This window comes from Anomaloglossus baeobatrachus, chromosome 12 (assembly GCF_048569485.1).
Source record: "Anomaloglossus baeobatrachus isolate aAnoBae1 chromosome 12, aAnoBae1.hap1, whole genome shotgun sequence".
NCBI classification, from domain to species: Eukaryota; Metazoa; Chordata; class Amphibia; order Anura; family Aromobatidae; genus Anomaloglossus; species Anomaloglossus baeobatrachus.
The window spans coordinates 129,398,746-129,418,090 of record NC_134364.1 but is presented as its reverse complement, the minus strand read 5'-3'; the positions used below and the strand labels follow the sequence as shown (position 1 = coordinate 129,418,090).

Genomic DNA, 19,345 nt, shown 5'->3' with positions numbered 1-19,345 from the left:
TTTTCCTTCTCCATTTATTCTGAGCCGCCATATGAAAAGCCCCCCGCCGAGCGGAAACATTTCTACACATCTTCTGGGCCTTCCCATAATCCTGCTCCAAGTGACCAATCACAATCCGCCGGCACATCACGTGAGCCGGATGACGCATAGGACCTGGCCGTCCAAACTTCTTCCAATATGGAGGCGATTTTATTACAAATGTAGCTGCGTCCGAGGTTTCCACAGCAGCCGGTGTGAAGCCGGTCCATATTCACGACGCACGACTGTACACCAGCAGCTCAGCTTGTAGATTTTGGGGAAGTGCTGCCCTCTGGTGGCGACTCGCAGACATTGCCTTCTGCTGGCGTTTCTGTGGCAACGTTGTCTTCTGCTGGCGTTTCTGTGGTAACGTCGCCCTCTGCTGGCGATCCTGCTGTGTTCGCTTGCTTGGATAGCCAGTGATTGTATCGTTTGGTCCTCATGCTCATATAGTTCACAACATCCATTGGCATCCGGACTGTATCTAATCCGTTCACCTGTGGTGGAGAGAGCAAAAGAATGACTGCATGTTACCCAGAAAGTAATTTCAAGACCCCAAAATGCAGGACCCTCATCTACTAATGAGTGTTTCTCTGGAGGACCCGGCTGTGTAATGCCTCTTTTCTCCTGTGGAGGCGCTGCAGGAAAGATGCTGACTCCTCTCAGCAGTCACTCAATAAAACAGACCTCAGGTCCAGACAGAAACTCACCGTCACCTCACACCAGTACTCCCCGAACATGGTGATGGGCTCATCGGGGATCTTCACAGCGTGTGCTGGAGCCACCACCCCTAACTGGAGAGAGGAGACACAGTCACCGAGCGGAAAACCAGAGGTAGTCACCGCCACCACGCACGCGCGGCCCGGGACGCAGGCCATCACCACACGCGCGCGCGACCCAGGCCATCACCACACGCGCGCGACCCGGGACGCAGGCCATCACCACACGCGCGCGACCCGGGACGCAGGCCATCACCACACGCGCGCGACCCGGGACGCAGGCCATCACCACACGCGCGCGACCCGGGACGCAGATCATCACTGCTGCATGCGCACAATATCTGGCAGGCTCTGTGCACTATACAGCATGGGCACCAGATTGACCTGGAGCCACCATGACACCTCCACTGACGTTCTTACGCTTTTCAGCAGGTGTCGCGTCACAATCTCCTCGTTCAGCTGCCACTGTATGTTAGTCTTCATTTCAACAGTTAGACGAGATTTCTTCAAGTAATTTACAGTCTGGCGGCAAAAAGCAGAAATCATCATCCGTGATCGCACCCAGAACACACACTATGGGGGGTCTGATCCGTCCCATCAGCCGGTAGAGTCCACACAGTCACACAAGCTCTGCATCCGCTAATGAGGACCCCTAAAGTCACAACCCCACCCCCAGCAAGAGGTACTGCAGTCACACGACTCCCCGCAACCCTCACAAAAGTCACAACCCCACCTCCGACCGCCCCGCAACCTTCATAAAAGACCCCGTAAAGTCACAACCACACCTCCCGCAAAAGGTACTGCAATCAATTACACAACCCTCCTGCAAGCGGTACTGCCATCACGCAAGCCTCCTGCAAGCGGTACTGCCATCACGCAAGCCTCCTGCAAGAGGTACTGCCATCACGCAAGCCTCCTGCAAGAGGTACTGCCATCACGCAAGCCTCCTGCAAGAGGTACTGCCATCACGCAAGCCTCCTGCAAGAGGTACTGCCATCACGCAAGCCTCCTGCAAGCGGTACTGCCATCACGCAAGCCTCCTGCAAGCGGTACTGCCATCACGCAAGCCTCCTGCAAGCGGTACTGCCATCACGCAAGCCTCCTGCAAGAGGTACTGCCATCACGCAAGCCTCCTGCAAGAGGTACTGCCATCACGCAAGCCTCCTGCAAGAGGTACTGCCATCACGCAAGCCTCCTGCAAGAGGTACTGCCATCACGCAAGCCTCCTGCAAGAGGTACTGCCATCACGCAAGCCTCCTGCAAGCGGTACTGCCATCACGCAAGCCTCCTGCAAGCGGTACTGCCATCACGCAAGCCTCCTGCAAGCGGTACTGCCATCACGCAAGCCTCCTGCAAGAGGTACTGCCATCACGCAAGCCTCCTGCAAGAGGTACTGCCATCACGCAAGCCTCCTGCAAGAGGTACTGCCATCACGCAAGCCTCCTGCAAGAGGTACTGCCATCACACCAGCCTCCTGCAAGCGGTACTGCCATCACACAAGCCTCCTGCAAGAGGTACTGCCATCACCCAAGCCTCCTGCAAGAGGTACTGCCATCACCCAAGCCTCCTGCAAGAGGTACTGCCATCACACAAGCCTCCTGCAAGAGGTACTGCCATCACACCAGCCTCCTGCAAGAGGTACTGCCATCACCCAAGCCTCCTGCAAGAGGTACTGCCATCACACAAGCCTCCTGCAAGAGGTACTGATCCCCGAGTGGTTCGGCCTGAGGCAATCCATAGAGGACCTGGGATTGTTATTGAACTGGCTGGTGGACAATGGAGGACTATTCCCACAGCCACTGTGGATCTGAACTTTGGTTTTGGGGTCAGGCGATGTGTGGTTGGGGTGATGGGTGGTCTGCCTGCAGCTGTTCTCCTGGGCAATGATGCCAATTCGTGGCTGCATGAAGCCACATGTAAGTAACGCTCTGCCTGTGTGTACTTAACCAGTGACCTGTAGAGGTCCCTAGTACGTACACAAGTTGGGAGGGGGAGGGATTGTGAAGATGTAATTTACCCTCTCACTGTATATGCTGTACAGATTCCTATTTCAAGCTGGGTTCATTGTCTTATTTGAACTACTTCTGTGTACATTTCTATTGTTGTAGGTAATCACCCCCTAAAATGCAAGGTTATATCCTCTTGAGGCACTTCCATCCCTGGGAGTAGGGGGAGGTGGGCCTAGAGTCCAACTAGTGTAAACTCTGCTTACCTGGGAGATTCAGTCAGAGTGAGCTGAAACTTGAAGAGAGCAGGAGCCCCAGCCTGGGTGGCTGTGGACACGGATGGAGCTAGGCCTGTGTCGCGGCCCGTGGGATTGTGTGGAACTCTTTGGACTACTGTAAGGACGATTGCTTTGTTATCCGGTCCGAGGATTGTCGGGAAGGGCCCCCGAATCTGTTTTATGTGGACTAATCGTGTGCTGTTCCTGTATTCCTGTGAATAAACCTGTTGGATCGTCCCTCGGCCTCGTCCATCCTTTGCTCTGTTGTACACCCCCGTCACAGTACTGCCATCACACCAGCCTCCTGCAAGAGGTACTGCCATCACACAAGCCTCCTGCAAGAGGTACTGCCATCACCCAAGCCTCCTGCAAGAGGTACTGCCATCACACCAGCCTCCTGCAAGAGGTACTGCCATCACACGATTAAATGACCCCAGCAGGAAGCCTCCCTATCACTGCTTTTGCTGCGGTCATATATAGCAGAAAGGTGTGCATCATCGTCTCACCATCTCACCCGTCCAAGTCTGTTTCCTACCACCAAGCTCGCCCGCCTGCTGCATCTAGAATGGAGAAACGAGATAGTCAATAGAAGAGTCTTCCCTTACCCCAACCCACCCTCAACTAAAGCCCTCACATCACACAACCTCCGCCAGTATGGTCCTCCCTTTACCTGACCCCCTCCAGTATAGCCCTCCCATCACCTCACCTCCCCCCCCAGTATAGCCCTCCCATCACCTCACCTCCCCCCCCAGTATAGCCCTCCCATCACCTCACCTCCCCCCCCAGTATAGCCCTCCCATCACCTCACCTCCCCCCCCAGTATAGCCCTCCCATTACCTTACCCCCCCAGTATAGCCCTCCCATTACCTTACCCCCCCTAGTATAGCCCTCCCATTACCTTACCCCCCCTAGTATAGCCCTCCCATTACCTTACCCCCCCTAGTATAGCCCTCCCATCACCGTACCCCCCCTAGTATAGCCCTCCCATCACCGTACCCCCCCTAGTATAGCCCTCCCATCACCGTACCCCCCCCTAGTATAGCCCTCCCATCACCGTACCCCCCCTAGTATAGCCCTCCCATCACCGTACCCCCCCTAGTATAGCCCTCCCATCACCGTACCCCCCTAGTATAGCCCTCCCATCACCGTACCCCCCTAGTATAGACCTCCCATTACCTTACCCCCCCTAGTATAGCCCTCCCATCACCGTACCCCCCTAGTATAGACCTCCCATCACCGTACCCCCCTAGTATAGACCTCCCATCACCGTACCCCCTAGTATAGACCTCCTATCACCGTACCCCCCTAGTATAGACCTCCCATCACCGTACCCCCCTAGTATAGACCTCCCATCACCTGACCCCCCCCCAGTATAGCCCTCCCATCACCTTACCCCCCTAGTATAGCCCTCCCATCACCTTACCCCCCTAGTATAGCCCTCCCATCACCTTACCCCCCTAGTATAGCCCTCCCATCACCTCCCCCCCAGTATAGCCCTCCCATCACCATACCCCCCAGTATAGACCTCCCATCACCATACCCCCCCTAGTATAGACCTCCCATCACCGTACCCCCTAGTATAGACCTCCCATGATCGTACCCCCTAGTATAGACCTCCCATGATCGTACCCCCCCCAGTATAGCCCTCCCATCACCTGACCCCCCCTAGTATAGCCCTCCCATCACCTGACTGACCCCCCTAGTATAGCCCTCCCATCACCTGACTGACCCCCCCTAGTATAGCCCTCCCATCACCTGACTGACCCCCCCCTAGTATAGCCCTCCCATCACCTGACCCCCCTAGTATAGCCCTCCCATCACCTGACCCCCTCTAGTATAGCCCTCCCATCACCTGACCCCCCCTAGTATAGCCCTCCCATCACCTGACCCCTCCCTAGTATAGCTCTCCCATCACCTGACCCCCCCCAGTATATCCCTTCCATCACCTGATCCCACCCAGTATATCCCTCCAATCATCTGACTCCTCCACAGCCTAACACCAACTATACCCTTCCAATCACCCACCTGACATTTCAACGCCCACCCCAAATTTTATCCCCATCATCGTTTGACCCCCTTCACAGCATTACCAGTAAGATCCCTCCCAGCACCAGACTCTCACCTTTCTCTCCTCTTCGAAAATCTCCTTATTTTCAGGGGAAGCATAGACCGCCAGCCCCTGGGCCAGCAATTTGTTCCTTCCCCGCCGTTTGTCCACCAGGACTGTGTCTCCGCGGCTGCCAAGTTCTAAAAGAAACAGAAGATGATGGTGGCGGCCATTGGCCCTACAGACGGGCGAGCCCACGAGCCGCGACCTTACGGTGCACGTTCTGTGTGAGGATCAGCTGCATCTTCTCCTTGGGGCTGTGCTTGGTGTCCTCCAGCAGCCGGTAAATGCGATGCCTCCGGGGGTGCAGGTACGGCTCCTCACCCTCCTTGGCCAAAGGGATTTTCCACCATCGCTCTACAATCACCGTCCCCTGAAATCACCAATTCATTACCCCAAAATCTACAGATGGAGAGAACAGTGTGCGGGGAGATAAGGAAGTACAGTGTACGGGGGAGGGGTAGATGGTAAAGAAGTGCCGTGTGTGGGGGAGGGGCAGATGGGAAAGTAGATAGTGCAGGGGATGGGCAAAGGGAAGAGCACTGAGCGAAGGATGCATAAAGGGAGGAAGATGTGGGAGGAGTGTGGGGAAGCGGCAGTGAGGATGTGGGAGGAGTGCGGAGAAGCGGCAGTGAGGATGTGGGAGGAGTGCGGGGAAGCGGCAGTGAGGATGTGGGAGGAGTGCGGGGAAGCGGCAGTGAGGATGTGGGAGGAGTGCGGGGAAGCGGCAGTGAGGATGTGGGAGGAGTGCGGGGAAGCGGCAGTGAGGATGTGGGAGGAGTGCGGGGAAGCGGCAGTGAGGATGTGGGAGGAGTGCGGGGAAGCGGCAGTGAGGATGTGGGAGGAGTGCGGGGAAGCGGCAGTGAGGATGTGGGAGGAGTGCGGGGAAGCGGCAGTGAGGATGTGGGATGACTGCGGGGAAGCGGCAGTGAGGATGTGGGAGGAGTGCAGGGAAGCGGCAGTGAGGATGTGGGAGGAGTGCGGGGAAGCGGCAGTGAGGATGTGGGAGGAGTGCGGGGAAGCGGCAGTGAGGATGTGGGAGGAGTGCGGGGAAGCGGCAGTGAGGATGTGGGAGGAGTGCGGGGAAGCGGCAGTGAGGATGTGGGATGACTGCGGGGAAGCGGCAGTGAGGATGTGGGAGGACTGCGGGGAAGCGGCAGTGAAGATGTGGGAGGACTGCGGGGAAGCGGCAGTGAAGATGTGGGAGGAGTGCGGGGAAGCGGCAGTGAGGATGTGGGAGGAGTGCGGGGAAGCGGCAGTGAAGATGTGGGAGGAGTGCGGGGAAGCGGCAGTGAGGATGTGGGAGGAGTGCGGGGAAGCGGCAGTGAAGATGTGGGAGGAGTGCGGGGAAGCGGCAGTGAAGATGTGGGAGGAGTGCGGGGAAGCGGCAGTGAAGATGTGGGAGGAGTGCGGGGAAGCGGCAGTGAGAGTATGGGAAGAGTGCATAGCAGAGGCAGTGAGGATGTGAGAGGAGTGCAGGGGAGAGGCAGTGAGAGTATGGGAAAAGTGCAGGGGAGGGGCAGTGAGGATGTGAGAGGAGGACAGGAGAGGGGCAGTGAGGGTATGGGAGGAGTGCGGGGGAGGGACAGTGAGGGTGTGGGAGGTGTGCGGGGGAGGGACAGTGAGGGTGTGCAGGGGAGGGACAGTGAGGGTGTGGGAAGTGTGCGGGGGAGGGACAGTGAGGGTGTGGGAAGTGTGCAGGGGAGGGGCAGTGAGGGTGTGGGAGGTGTGCAGGGGAGGGGCAGTGAGGGTGTGGGAGGTGTGCGGGGGAGGGGCAGTGAGGGTGTGGGAGTGAGGATGTGGGTGCATTTGCGCGGGGGAGGGGCAGTGAGGGTGTGAGAGGAATGCGGAGGTGAGGGTATGGGAAGAGTGCAGGGGAAAGGCAGTGAGGATGTGGGAGGAGTGCGGGGAAGAGGCAGTGAGGATGTGGGTGCAGTGCACAGGGGAGGGGCAGTGAGGGTATGGGAGGAGTGCAGGGGAGGGGCAGTGAGGATGTGGGAGGTGTGCGAGGGGAGGGGCTGTGAGGGTGTGGGAGGAGTGCGAGGAAGAGGCAGTGAGGATGTGGGTGCAGTGCACAGGGGAGGGGCAGTGAGGGTGTGGGAGAAGTGCGAGGAAGAGGCAGTGAGGATGTGGGTGCAGTGCACAGGGGAGGGGCAGTGAGGGTATGGGAGGAGTGCAGGGGAGGGGCAGTGAGGATGTGGGAGGTGTGCGAGGGGAGGGGATGTGGGGTGCAGTGCGTGGGGGAGGGGCAGTGAGGATGTGGGAGGAGTGCGGGGAAGCAGCAGTGAGGATGTGGGAGGAGTGCGGGGAAGCGGCAGTGAAGATGTGGGAGGAGTGCGGGGAAGCGGCAGTGAAGATGTGGGAGGAGTGCGGGGAAGCGGCAGTGAGGATGTGGGAGGAGTGCGGGGAAGCGGCAGTGAAGATGTGGGAGGAGTGCGGGGAAGCGGCAGTGAGGATGTGGGAGGAGTGCGGGGAAGCGGCAGTGAATATGTGGGAGGAGTGCGGGGAAGCGGCAGTGAGGATGTTGGAGGAGTGCGGGGAAGCGGCAGTGAGAGTATGGGAAGAGTGCAGGGGAGAGGCAGTGAGTATGGGAAGAGTGCAGAGGAAGGGCAGTGAGAGTATGGGAAAAGTGCAGGGGAGGGGCAGTGAGGATGTGGGAGGAGGAATGGGAGGAGCAGTGAGGATGTGAGAGGAGGACAGGAGAGGGGCAGTGAGGGTATGGGAAGAGTGCAGGGGAGAGATAGTGAGGATGTGGGAGGAGTGCGGGGGAGGGTGTGGGAGGTGTGCGGGGGAGGGACAGTGAGGGTGTGGGAGGTGTGCGGGGGAGGGACAGTGAGGGTGTGGGAGGTGTGCGGGGGAGGGACAGTGAGGGTGTGGGAGGTGTGCGGGGGAGGGGCAGTGAGGGTGTGGGAGGTGTGCGGGGGAGGGGCAGTGAGGGTGTGGGAGGTGTGCGGGGGAGGGGCAGTGAGGGTGTGGGAGGTGTGCGGGGGAGGGGCAGTGAGGGTGTGGGAGGTGTGCAGGGGAGGGACAGTGAGGGTGTGGGAGGAGTGCGAGGAAGAGGCAGTGAGGATGTGGGTGCAGTGCACAGGGGAGGGGCAGTGAGGGTATGGGAGGTGTGCGAGGGGAGGGGCTGTGGGGTGCAGTGCGTGGGGGAGGGGCAGTGATGATGTGGGGGGGTGCAGTGTGCGGGGGAGGGGCAGTGAGGATGTGGGAGGAGTGCGGGGAAGCGGCAGTGAGGATGTGGGAGGAGTGCGGGGAAGCGACAGTGAAGATGTGGGAGGAGTGCGGGGAAGCGGCAGTGAGGATGTGGGAGGAGTGCGGGGAAGCGGCAGTGAAGATGTGGGAGGAGTGCGGGGAAGCGGCAGTGAGAGAATGGGAAGAGTGCAGAGGAAGAGCAGTGAGAGTATGGGAAAAGTGCAGGGGAGGGGCAGTGAGGATGTGGGAGGTGTGCGAGGGGAGGGGCTGTGGGGTGCAGTGCGTGGGGGGTGCAGTGTGCGGGGGAGGGGCAGTGAGGATGTGGGAGGAGTGCGGGGAAGCGGCAGTGAGGATGTGGGAGGAGTGCGGGGAAGCGGCAGTGAGGATGTGGGAGGAGTGCGGGGAAGCGGCAGTGAGGATGTGGGAGGAGTGCGGGGAAGCGGCAGTGAGGATGTGGGAGGAGTGCGGGGAAGCGGCAGTGAGGATGTGGGAGGAGTGCGGGGAAGCGGCAGTGAGGATGTGGGAGGAGAGCGGGGAAGCGGCAGTGAGGATGTGGGAGGAGTGCGGGGAAGCGGCAGTGAGGATGTGGGAGGAGTGCGGGGAAGCGGCAGTGAAGATGTGGGAGGAGTGCGGGCAAGCGGCAGTGAGGATGTGGGAGGAGTGCGGGGAAGCGGCAGTGAAGATGTGGGAGGACTGCGGGGAAGCGGCAGTGAGGATGTGGGAGGAGTGCGGGGAAGCGGCAGTGAAGATGTGGGAGGACTGCGGGGAAGCGGCAGTGAGGATGTGGGAGGACTGCGGGGAAGCGGCAGTGAAGATGTGGGAGGACTGCGGGGAAGCGGCAGTGAGGATGTGGGAGGAGTGCGGGGAAGCGGCAGTGAGGATGTGGGAGGAGTGCGGGGAAGCGGCAGTGAAGATGTGGGAGGAGTGCGGGGAAGCGGCAGTGAGAGTATGGGAAGAGTGCAGAGGAAGGGCAGTGAGAGTATGGGAAAAGTGCAGGGGAGGGGCAGTGAGGATGTGGGAGGAGGAATGGGAGGAGCAGTGAGGATGTGAGAGGAGGACAGGAGAAGGGCAGTGAGGGTATGGGAAGAGTGCAGGGGAGAGGCAGTGAGGATGTGGGAGGAGTGCGGGGGAGGGACAGTGAGGGTGTGGGCGGTGTGCGGGGGAGGGACAGTGAGGGTGTGGGAGGTGTGCGGGGGAGGGACAGTGAGGGTGTGGGAGGTGTGCGGGGGAGGGGCAGTGAGGGTGTGGGAGGTGTGCAGGGTAGAGGCAGTGAGGATGTGGGTGCATTTGCGCGGGGGAGGGGCAGTGAGGGTGTGAGAGGAATGCGGAGGTGAGGGTATGGGAAGAGTGCAGGGGAGGGGCAGTGAGGATGTGGGAGGAGTGCGGGGAAGCGGCAGTGAGGATGTGGGAGGAGTGCGGGGAAGCGGCAGTGAAGATGTGGGAGGAGTGCGGGGAAGCGGCAGTGAAGATGTGGGAGGAGTGCGGGGAAGCGGCAGTGAAGATGTGGGAGGAGTGCGGGGAAGCGGCAGTGAGAGTATGGGAAGAGTGCAGAGGAAGGGCAGTGAGAGTATGGGAAAAGTGCAGGGGAGGGGCAGTGAGGATGTGGGAGGAGGAATGGGAGGAGCAGTGAGGATGTGAGAGGAGGACAGGAGAGGGGCAGTGAGGGTATGGGAAGAGTGCAGGGGAGAGGCAGTGAGGATGTGGGAGGAGTGCGGGGGAGGGACAGTGAGGGTGTGGGCGGTGTGCGGGGGAGGGACAGTGAGGGTGTGGGAGGTGTGCGGGGGAGGGACAGTGAGGGTGTGGGAGGTGTGCGGGGGAGGGACAGTAAGGGTGTGGGAGGTGTGCAGGGGAGGGACAGTGAGGGTGTGGGAGGTGTGCGGGGGAGGGACAGTGAGGGTGTGGGAGGTGTGCGGGGGAGGGGCAGTGAGGGTGTGGGAGGTGTGCGGGGGAGGGACAGTGAGGGTGTGGGAGGTGTGCAGGGTTTGGGACAGTGAGGGTGTGGGAGGAGTGCGAGGAAGAGGCAGTGAGGATGTGGGTGCAGTGCACAGGGGAGGGGCAGTGAGGGTATGGGAGGTGTGCGAGGGGAGGGGCTGTGGGGTGCAGTGCGTGGGGGAGGGGCAGTGATGATGTGGGGGGGTGCAGTGTGCGGGGGAGGGGCAGTGAGGATGTGGGAGGAGTGCGGGGAAGCGGCAGTGAGGATGTGGGAGGAGTGCGGGGAAGCGACAGTGAAGATGTGGGAGGAGTGCGGGGGAAGCGGCAGTGAGGATGTGGGAGGAGTGCGGGGAAGCGGCAGTGAAGATGTGGGAGGAGTGCGGGGAAGCGGCAGTGAGAGAATGGGAAGAGTGCAGAGGAAGAGCAGTGAGAGTATGGGAAAAGTGCAGGGGAGGGGCAGTGAGGATGTGGGAGGTGTGCGAGGGGAGGGGCTGTGGGGTGCAGTGCGTGGGGGGTGCAGTGTGCGGGGGAGGGGCAGTGAGGATGTGGGAGGAGTGCGGGGAAGCGGCAGTGAGGATGTGGGAGGAGTGCGGGGAAGCGGCAGTGAGGATGTGGGAGGAGTGCGGGGAAGCGGCAGTGAGGATGTGGGAGGAGTGCGGGGAAGCGGCAGTGAGGATGTGGGAGGAGTGCGGGGAAGCGGCAGTGAGGATGTGGGAGGAGTGCGGGGAAGCGGCAGTGAGGATGTGGGAGGAGAGCGGGGAAGCGGCAGTGAGGATGTGGGAGGAGTGCGGGGAAGCGGCAGTGAGGATGTGGGAGGAGTGCGGGCAAGCGGCAGTGAGGATGTGGGAGGAGTGCGGGCAAGCGGCAGTGAGGATGTGGGAGGAGTGCGGGGAAGCGGCAGTGAGGATGTGGGAGGAGTGCGGGGAAGCGGCAGTGAGGATGTGGGAGGAGTGCGGGGAAGCGGCAGTGAAGATGTGGGAGGAGTGCGGGGAAGCGGCAGTGAGAGTATGGGAAGAGTGCAGAGGAAGGGCAGTGAGAGTATGGGAAAAGTGCAGGGGAGGGGCAGTGAGGATGTGGGAGGAGGAATGGGAGGAGCAGTGAGGATGTGAGAGGACAGGAGAGGGGCAGTGAGGGTATGGGAAGAGTGCAGGGGAGAGGCAGTGAGGATGTGGGAGGAGTGCGGGGGAGGGACAGTGAGGGTGTGGGCGGTGTGCGGGGGAGGGACAGTGAGGGTGTGGGAGGTGTGCGGGGGAGGGACAGTGAGGGTGTGGGAGGTGTGCGGGGGAGGGGCAGTGAGAGTGTGGGAGGTGTGCAGGGTAGAGGCAGTGAGGATGTGGGTGCATTTGCGCGGGGGAGGGGCAGTGAGGGTGTGAGAGGAATGCGGAGGTGAGGGTATGGGAAGAGTGCAGGGGAGGGGCAGTGAGGATGTGGGAGGAGTGCGGGGAAGCGGCAGTGAGGATGTGGGAGGAGTGCAGGGAAGCGGCAGTGAAGATGTGGGAGGAGTGCGGGGAAGCGGCAGTGAAGATGTGGGAGGAGTGCGGGGAAGCGGCAGTGAAGATGTGGGAGGAGTGCGGGGAAGCGGCAGTGAAGATGTGGGAGGAGTGCGGGGAAGCGGCAGTGAGAGTATGGGAAGAGTGCAGAGGAAGGGCAGTGAGAGTATGGGAAAAGTGCAGGGGAGGGGCAGTGAGGATGTGGGAGGAGGAATGGGAGGAGCAGTGAGGATGTGAGAGGAGGACAGGAGAGGGGCAGTGAGGGTATGGGAAGAGTGCAGGGGAGAGGCAGTGAGGATGTGGGAGGAGTGCGGGGGAGGGACAGTGAGGGTGTGGGCGGTGTGCGGGGGAGGGACAGTGAGGGTGTGGGCGGTGTGCGGGGGAGGGACAGTGAGGGTGTGGGAGGAATGCGGAGGTGAGGGTATGGGAAGAGTGCAGGGGAGGGGCAGTGAGGATGTGGGAGGAGTGCGGGGAAGAGACAGTGAGGATGTGGGTGCAGTGCACAGGGGAGGGGCAGTGAGGATGTGGGAGGTGTGCGAGGGGAGGGGCTGTGAGGGTGTGGGAGGAGTGCGAGGAAGAGGCAGTGAGGATGTGGGTGCAGTGCACAGGGGAGGGGCAGTGAGGGTATGGGAGGAGTGCAGGGGAAGGGCAGTGAGGGTGTGGGAGGTGTGCAGGGGAAGGGCAGTGAGGGTGTGGGGGGAGTGCGAGGAAGAGGCAGTGAGGATGTGGGTGCAGTGCACAGGGGAGGGGCAGTGAGGGTATGGGAGGAGTGCAGGGGAGGGGCAGTGAGGGTGTGGGAGGTGTACAGGGGAAGGGCAGTGAGGGTGTGGGAGGTGTGCAGGGTAAGGGCAGTGAGGGTGTGGGAGGTGTGCAGGGGAAGGGCAGTGAGGGTGTGGGAGGTGTGCAGGGGAAGGGCAGTGAGGGTGTGGGGGGAGTGCGAGGAAGAGGCAGTGAGGATGTGGGTGCAGTGCACAGGGGAGGGGCAGTGAGGGTATGGGAGGAGTGCAGGGGAGGGGCAGTTAGGGTGTGGGAGGTGTGCAGGGGAAGGGCAGTGAGGGTGTGGGGGGAGTGCGAGGAAGAGGCAGTGAGGATGTGGGAGGAGTGCGGGGAAGCGGCAGTGAAGTGAAGATGTGGGAGGAGTGCGGGGAAGCGGCAGTGAAGATGTGGGAGGAGTGCGGGGAAGCGGCAGTGAAGATGTGGGAGGAGTGCGGGGAAGTGGCAGTGAGAGTATGGGAAGAGTGCATAGCAGAGGCAGTGAGGATGTGAGAGGAGTGCAGGGGAGAGGCAGTGAGAGTATGGGAAAAGTGCAGGGGAGGGGCAGTGAGGATGTGGGAGGAGGAATGGGAGGAGCAGTGAGGATGTGAGAGGAGGACAGGAGAGGGGCAGTGAGGGTATGGGAGGAGTGCGGGGGAGGGACAGTGAGGGTGTGGGAGGTGTGCGGGGGAGGGACAGTGAGGGTGTGCAGGGGAGGGACAGTGAGGGTGTGCAGGGGAGGGACAGTGAGGGTGTGGGAAGTGTGCGGGGGAGGGACAGTGAGGGTGTGGGAAGTGTGCGGGGGAGGGACAGTGAGGGTGTGGGAGGTGTGCAGGGGAGGGGCATTGAGGGTGTGGGAGGTGTGCGGGGGAGGGGCAGTGAGGGTGTGGGAGTGAGGATGTGGGTGCATTTGCGCGGGGGAGGGGCAGTGAGGGTGTGAGAGGAATGCGGAGGTGAGGGTATGGGAAGAGTGCAGGGGAGGGGCAGTGAGGATGTGGGAGGAGTGCGAGGAAGAGGCAGTGAGGATGTGGGTGCATTTGCGCGGGGGAGGGGCAGTGAGGGTGTGAGAGGAATGCGGAGGTGAGGGTATGGGAAGAGTGCAGGGGAGGGGCAGTGAGGATGTGGGAGGAGTGCGGGGAAGAGGCAGTGAGGATGTGGGTGCAGTGCACAGGGGAGGGGCAGTGAGGGTATGGGAGGAGTGCAGGGGAGGGGCAGTGAGGATGTGGGAGGTGTGCGAGGGGAGGGGCTGTGAGGGTGTGGGAGGAGTGCGAGGAAGAGGCAGTGAGGATGTGGGTGCAGTGCACAGGGGAGGGGCAGTGAGGGTATGGGAGGAGTGCAGGGGAGGGGCAGTGAGGGTGTGGGAGGTGTGCAGGGGAGGGGCAGTGAGGGTGTGGGAGGAGTGCGAGGAAGAGGCAGTGAGGATGTGGGTGCAGTGCACAGGGGAGGGGCAGTGAGGGTATGGGAGGAGTGCAGGGGAGGGGCAGTGAGGATGTGGGAGGTGTGCGAGGGGAGGGGCTGTGGGGTGCAGTGCGTGGGGGAGGGGCAGTGATGATGTGAGGGGGTGCAGTGTGCGGGGAAGCGGCAGTGAGAATGTGGGAGGAGTGCGGGGAAGCAGCAGTGAGGATGTGGGAGGAGTGCGGGGAAGCGGCAGTGAAGATGTGGGAGGACTGCGGGGAAGCGGCAGTGAGGATGTGGGAGGAGTGCGGGGAAGCGGCAGTGAGAGTATGGGAAGAGTGCAGGGGAGAGGCAGTGAGTATGGGAAGAGTGCAGAGGAAGGGCAGTGAGAGTATGGGAAAAGTGCAGGGGAGGGGCAGTGAGGATGTGGGAGGAGGAATGGGAGGAGCAGTGAGGATGTGAGGAGGACAGGAGAGGGGCAGTGAGGGTATGGGAAGAGTGCAGGGGAGAGGCAGTGAGGATGTGGGAGGAGTGCGGGGGAGGGACAGTGAGGGTGTGGGAGGTGTGCGGGGGAGGGACAGTGAGGGTGTGGGAGGTGTGCGGGGGAGGGACAGTGAGGGTGTGGGAGGTGTGCGGGGGAGGGACAGTGAGGGTGTGGGAGGTGTGCGGGGGAGGGACAGTGAGGGTGTGGGAGGTGTGCGGGGGAGGGGCAGTGAGGGTGTGGGAGGTGTGTGGGGGAGGGGCAGTGAGGGTGTGGGAGGTGTGCGAGGGAGGGACAGTGAGGGTGTGGGAGGTGTGCAGGGGAGGGACAGTGAGGGTGTGGGAGGAGTGCGAGGAAGAGGCAGTGAGGATGTGGGTGCAGTGCACAGAAGAGGGGCAGTGAGGGTATGGGAGGAGTGCGAGGGGAGGGGCTGTGGGGTGCAGTGCGTGGGGGAGGGGCAGTGAGGATGTGGGAGGAGTGCGGGGAAGCGAGGATGTGGGAGGAGTGCGGGGAAGCGACAGTGAAGATGTGGGAGGAGTGCGGGGAAGCGGCAGTGAGGATGTGGGAGGAGTGCGGGGAAGCGGCAGTGAGGATGTGGGAGGAGTGCGGGGAAGCGGCAGTGAAGATGTGGGAGGACTGCGGGGAAGCGGCAGTGAGGATGTGGGAGGAGTGCGGGGAAGCGGCAGTGAGGATGTGGGAGGAGTGCGGGGAAGCGGCAGTGAGGATGTTGGAGGAGTGCGGGGAAGCGGCAGTGAGAGTATGGGAAGAGTGCAGGGGAGAGGCAGTGAGTATGGGAAGAGTGCAGAGGAAGGGCAGTGAGAGTATGGGAAAAGTGCAGGGGAGGGGCAGTGAGGATGTGGGAGGAGGAATGGGAGGAGCAGTGAGGATGTGGGAGGAGTGCGGGGAAGCGGCAGTGAGGATGTTGGAGGAGTGCGGGGAAGCGGCAGTGAGAGTATGGGAAGAGTGCAGGGGAGAGGCAGTGAGTATGGGAAGAGTGCAGAGGAAGGGCAGTGAGAGTATGGGAAAAGTGCAGGGGAGGGGCAGTGAGGATGTGGGAGGAGGAATGGGAGGAGCAGTGAGGATGTGAGGAGGACAGGAGAGGGGCAGTGAGGGTATGGGAAGAGTGCAGGGGAGAGGCAGTGAGGATGTGGGAGGAGTGCGGGGGAGGGACAGTGAGGGTGTGGGAGGTGTGCGGGGGAGGGACAGTGAGGGTGTGGGAGGTGTGCGGGGGAGGGACAGTGAGGGTGTGGGAGGTGTGCGGGGGAGGGACAGTGAGGGTGTGGGAGGTGTGCGGGGGAGGGGCAGTGAGGGTGTGGGAGGTGTGCGGGGGAGGGGCAGTGAGGGTGTGGGAGGTGTGCGGGGGAGGGGCAGTGAGGGTGTGGGAGGTGTGCGGGGGAGGGACAGTGAGGGTGTGGGAGGTGTGCGGGGGAGGGACAGTGAGGGTGTGGGAGGAGTGCGAGGAAGAGGCAGTGAGGATGTGGGTGCAGTGCACAGAAGAGGGGCAGTGAGGGTATGGGAGGAGTGCAGGGGAGGGGCAGTGAGGATGTGGGAGGTGTGCGAGGGGAGGGGCTGTGGGGTGCAGTGCGTGGGGGAGGGGCAGTGATGATGTGGGGGGGTGCAGTGTGCGGGGGAGGGGCAGTGAGGATGTGGGAGGAGTGCGGGGAAGCGGCAGTGAGGATGTGGGAGGAGTGCGGGGAAGCGACAGTGAAGATGTGGGAGGAGTGCGGGGAAGCGACAGTGAAGATGTGGGAGGAGTGCGGGGAAGCGGCAGTGAAGATGTGGGAGGAGTGCGGGGAAGCGGCAGTGAGAGTATGGGAAGAGTGCAGAGGAAGAGCAGTGAGAGTATGGGAAAAGTGCAGGGGAGGGGCAGTGAGGATGTGGGAGGTGTGCGAGGGGAGGGGCTGTGGGGTGCAGTGCGTGGGGGGGTGCAGTGTGCGGGGGAGGGGCAGTGAGGATGTGGGAGGAGTGCGGGGAAGCGGCAGTGAGGATGTGGGAGGAGTGCGGGGAAGCGGCAGTGAGGATGTGGGAGGAGTGCGGGGAAGCGGCAGTGAGGATGTGGGAGGAGTGCGGGGAAGCGGCAGTGAGGATGTGGGAGGAGTGCGGGGAAGCGGCAGTGAGGATGTGGGAGGAGTGCGGGGAAGCGGCAGTGAGGATGTGGGAGGAGTGCGGGGAAGCGGCAGTGAGGATGTGGGAGGAGAGCGGGGAAGCGGCAGTGAGGATGTGGGAGGAGTGCGGGGAAGCGGCAGTGAAGATGTGGGAGGAGTGCGGGGAAGCGGCAGTGAAGATGTGGGAGGAGTGCGGGGAAGCGGCAGTGAAGATGTGGGAGGAGTGCGGGGAAGCGGCAGTGAGGATGTGGGAGGAGTGCGGGGAAGCGGCAGTGAGGATGTGGGAGGAGTGCGGGGAAGCGGCAGTGAAGATGTGGGAGGAGTGCGGGGAAGCGGCAGTGAGAGTATGGGAAGAGTGCACAGGAAGGGCAGTGAGAGTATGGGAAAAGTGCAGGGGAGGGGCAGTGAGGATGTGGGAGGAGGAATGGGAGGAGCAGTGAGGATGTGAGAGGAGGACAGGAGAGGGGCAGTGAGGGTATGGGAAGAGTGCAGGGGAGAGGCAGTGAGGATGTGGGAGGAGTGCGGGGGAGGGACAGTGAGGGTGTGTGCGGGGGAGGGACAGTGAGGGTGTGGGAGGTGTGCGGGGGAGGGACAGTGAGGGTGTGGGAGGTGTGCGGGGGAGGGGCAGTGAGGGTGTGGGAGGTGTGCAGGGTAGAGGCAGTGAGGATGTGGGTGCATTTGCGTGGGGGAGGGGCAGTGAGGGTGTGAGAGGAATGCGGAGGTGAGGGTATGGGAAGAGTGCAGGGGAGGGGCAGTGAGGATGTGGGAGGAGTGCGGGGAAGCAGCAGTGAGGATGTGGGAGGAGTGCGGGGAAGCGGCAGTGAAGATGTGGGAGGAGTGCGGGGAAGCGGCAGTGAAGATGTGGGAGGAGTGCGGGGAAGCGGCAGTGAAGATGTGGGAGGAGTGCGGGGAAGCGGCAGTGAGAGTATGGGAAGAGTGCAGGGGAGGGGCAGTGAGGATGTGAGAGGAGGACAGGAGAGGGGCAGTGAGGGTATGGGAAGAGTGCAGGGGAGAGGCAGTGAGGATGTGGGAGGAGTGCGGGGGAGGGACAGTGAGGATGTGGGAGGAATGCGGAGGTGAGGGTATGGGAAGAGTGCAGGGGAGGGACAGTGAGGATGTGGGAGGAGTGCGGGGAAGAGACAGTGAGGAAGTGGGTGCAGTGCACAGGGGAGGGGCTGTGAGGGTGTGGGAGGAGTGCGAGGAAGAGGCAGTGAGGATGTGGGTGCAGTGCACAGGGGAGGGGCAGTGAGGGTATGGGAGGAGTGCAGGGGAGGGGCAGTGAGGGTGTGGGAGGTGTGCGAGGGGAGGGGCAGTGAGGGTGTGGGAGGTGTACAGGGGAAGGGCAGTGAGGGTGTGGGAGGTGTACAGGGGAAGGGCAGTGAGGGTGTGGGAGGTGTGCAGGGGAAGGGCAGTGAGGGTATGGGAGGTGTGCGAGGGGAGGGGCAGTGAGGGTGTGGGAGGTGTGCGAGGGGAAGGGCAGTGAGGGTGTGGGAGGTGTGCAGGGGAAGGGCAGTGAGGGTGTGGGAGGTGTGCAGGGGAAGGGCAGTGAGGGTATGGGAGGTGTGCGAGGGGAGGGGCAGTGAGGGTGTGGGAGGTGTGCGAGGGGAAGGGCAGTGAGGGTGTGGGAGGTGTGCAGGGGAAGGGCAGTGAGGGTATGGGAGGTGTGCGAGGGGAAGGGCAGTGAGGGTATGGGAGGTGTGCGAGGGGAAGGGCAGTGAGGGTGTGGGAGGTGTGCGAGGGGAGGGGCAGTGAGGGTGTGGGAGGTGTACAGGGGAAGGGCAGTGAGGGTGTGGGAGGTGTGCAGGGGAAGGGCAGTGAGGGTGTGGGAAGTGTGCGAGGGGAGGGGCAGTGAGGGTGTGGGAGGTGTGCGAGGGGAGGGGCAGTGAGGGTGTGGGAGGTGTACAGGGGAAGGGCAGTGAGGGTGTGGGAGGTGTGCGAGGGGAGGGGCAGTGAGGGTGTGGGAGGTGTGCGAGGGGAGGGGCAGTGAGGGTGTGGGAGGTGTACAGGGGAAGGGCAGTGAGGGTGTGGGAGGTGTGCAGGGGAAGGGCAGTGAGGGTGTGGGGGGAGTGCGAGGGGAGGGGCAGTGAGGGTGTGGGAGGTGTACAGGGGAAGGGCAGTGAGGGTGTGGGAGGTGTACAGGGGAAGGGCAGTGAGGGTGTGGGAGGTGTACAGGGGAAGGGCAGTGAGGGTGTGGGAGGTGTACAGGGGAAGGGCAGTGAGGGTGTGGGAGGTGTACAGGGGAAGGGCAGTGAGGGTGTGGGAGGTGTGCGAGGGGAGGGGCAGTGAGGGTGTGGGAGGTGTACAGGGGAAGGGCAGTGAGGGTGTGGGAGGTGTACAGGGGAAGGGCAGTGAGGGTGTGGGAGGTGTACAGGGGAAGGGCAGTGAGGGTGTGGGAGGTGTACAGGGGAAGGGCAGTGAGGGTGTGGGAGGTGTGCGAGGGAGGGGCTGTGGGGTGCAGTGCGTGGGGGAGGGGCAGTGATGATGTGGGGGGGTGCAGTGCGTGGGGGAGGGGCAGTGATGATGTGGGGGGGTGCAGTGCGTGGGGGAGGGGCAGTGATGATGTGGGGGGGTGCAGTGAATGGGGGAGGGGCAGTGATGATGTGGGGGGGTGCAGTGCGTGGGCGAGGGGCAGTGATGATGTGGGGGGGAGGGGCAGTGATGATGTGGCGGGGGAGGGGCAGTGCGTGGGGGAGGGGCAGTGATGATGTGGGGGAGGGGCAGTGATGATGTGGGGGGGTGCAGTGCGTGGGCGAGGGGCAGTGATGATGTGGGGGGGAGGGGCAGTGATGATGTGGCGGGGGAGGGGCAGTGCGCGGAGGCGATTGTGGATGCATTTGGCCCTCAGGTAATAGGATGGTTTTGTGTGGCAGCCTCCCCCTCCGGTGCTGAGCCGTGCAGTCCTGCTCCGTACGTAGTGACGCTGGCT

At 62.3% G+C, this 19,345-nt stretch overlaps 2 protein-coding genes across 3 annotated transcripts in view; one reads left to right on the top strand and one right to left on the bottom strand.

Moving 5' to 3' along the window:
- The window catches only part of MRPL9 (mitochondrial ribosomal protein L9), a 19,514-nt gene continuing 169 nt past the window's right edge, over window positions 1-19,345 (bottom strand). The window contains exons 2-7 of one of the 2 annotated variants that reach the window (XM_075330894.1): window positions 5,282-5,441; window positions 5,084-5,208; window positions 3,468-3,521; window positions 1,158-1,259; window positions 729-812; window positions 1-515 (exon numbers count right to left, since the gene is read on the bottom strand). In XM_075330894.1, the coding sequence (XP_075187009.1) occupies window positions 279-515; window positions 729-812; window positions 1,158-1,259; window positions 3,468-3,521; window positions 5,084-5,208; window positions 5,282-5,441 (762 nt within the window). In that variant the 3' untranslated portion in view covers window positions 1-278. The remainder of the gene's footprint in view (window positions 516-728; window positions 813-1,157; window positions 1,260-3,467; window positions 3,522-5,083; window positions 5,209-5,281; window positions 5,442-19,345) is intronic. The other variant, XM_075330895.1, reaches the window with a different exon arrangement.
- Window positions 19,233-19,345, top strand: part of OAZ3 (ornithine decarboxylase antizyme 3) — an 8,253-nt gene continuing 8,140 nt past the window's right edge. Inside the window, exon 1 of the mRNA XM_075330898.1 lies at window positions 19,233-19,264. The gene's annotated coding sequence lies outside the window, so the exon portion shown is untranslated. The remainder of the gene's footprint in view (window positions 19,265-19,345) is intronic.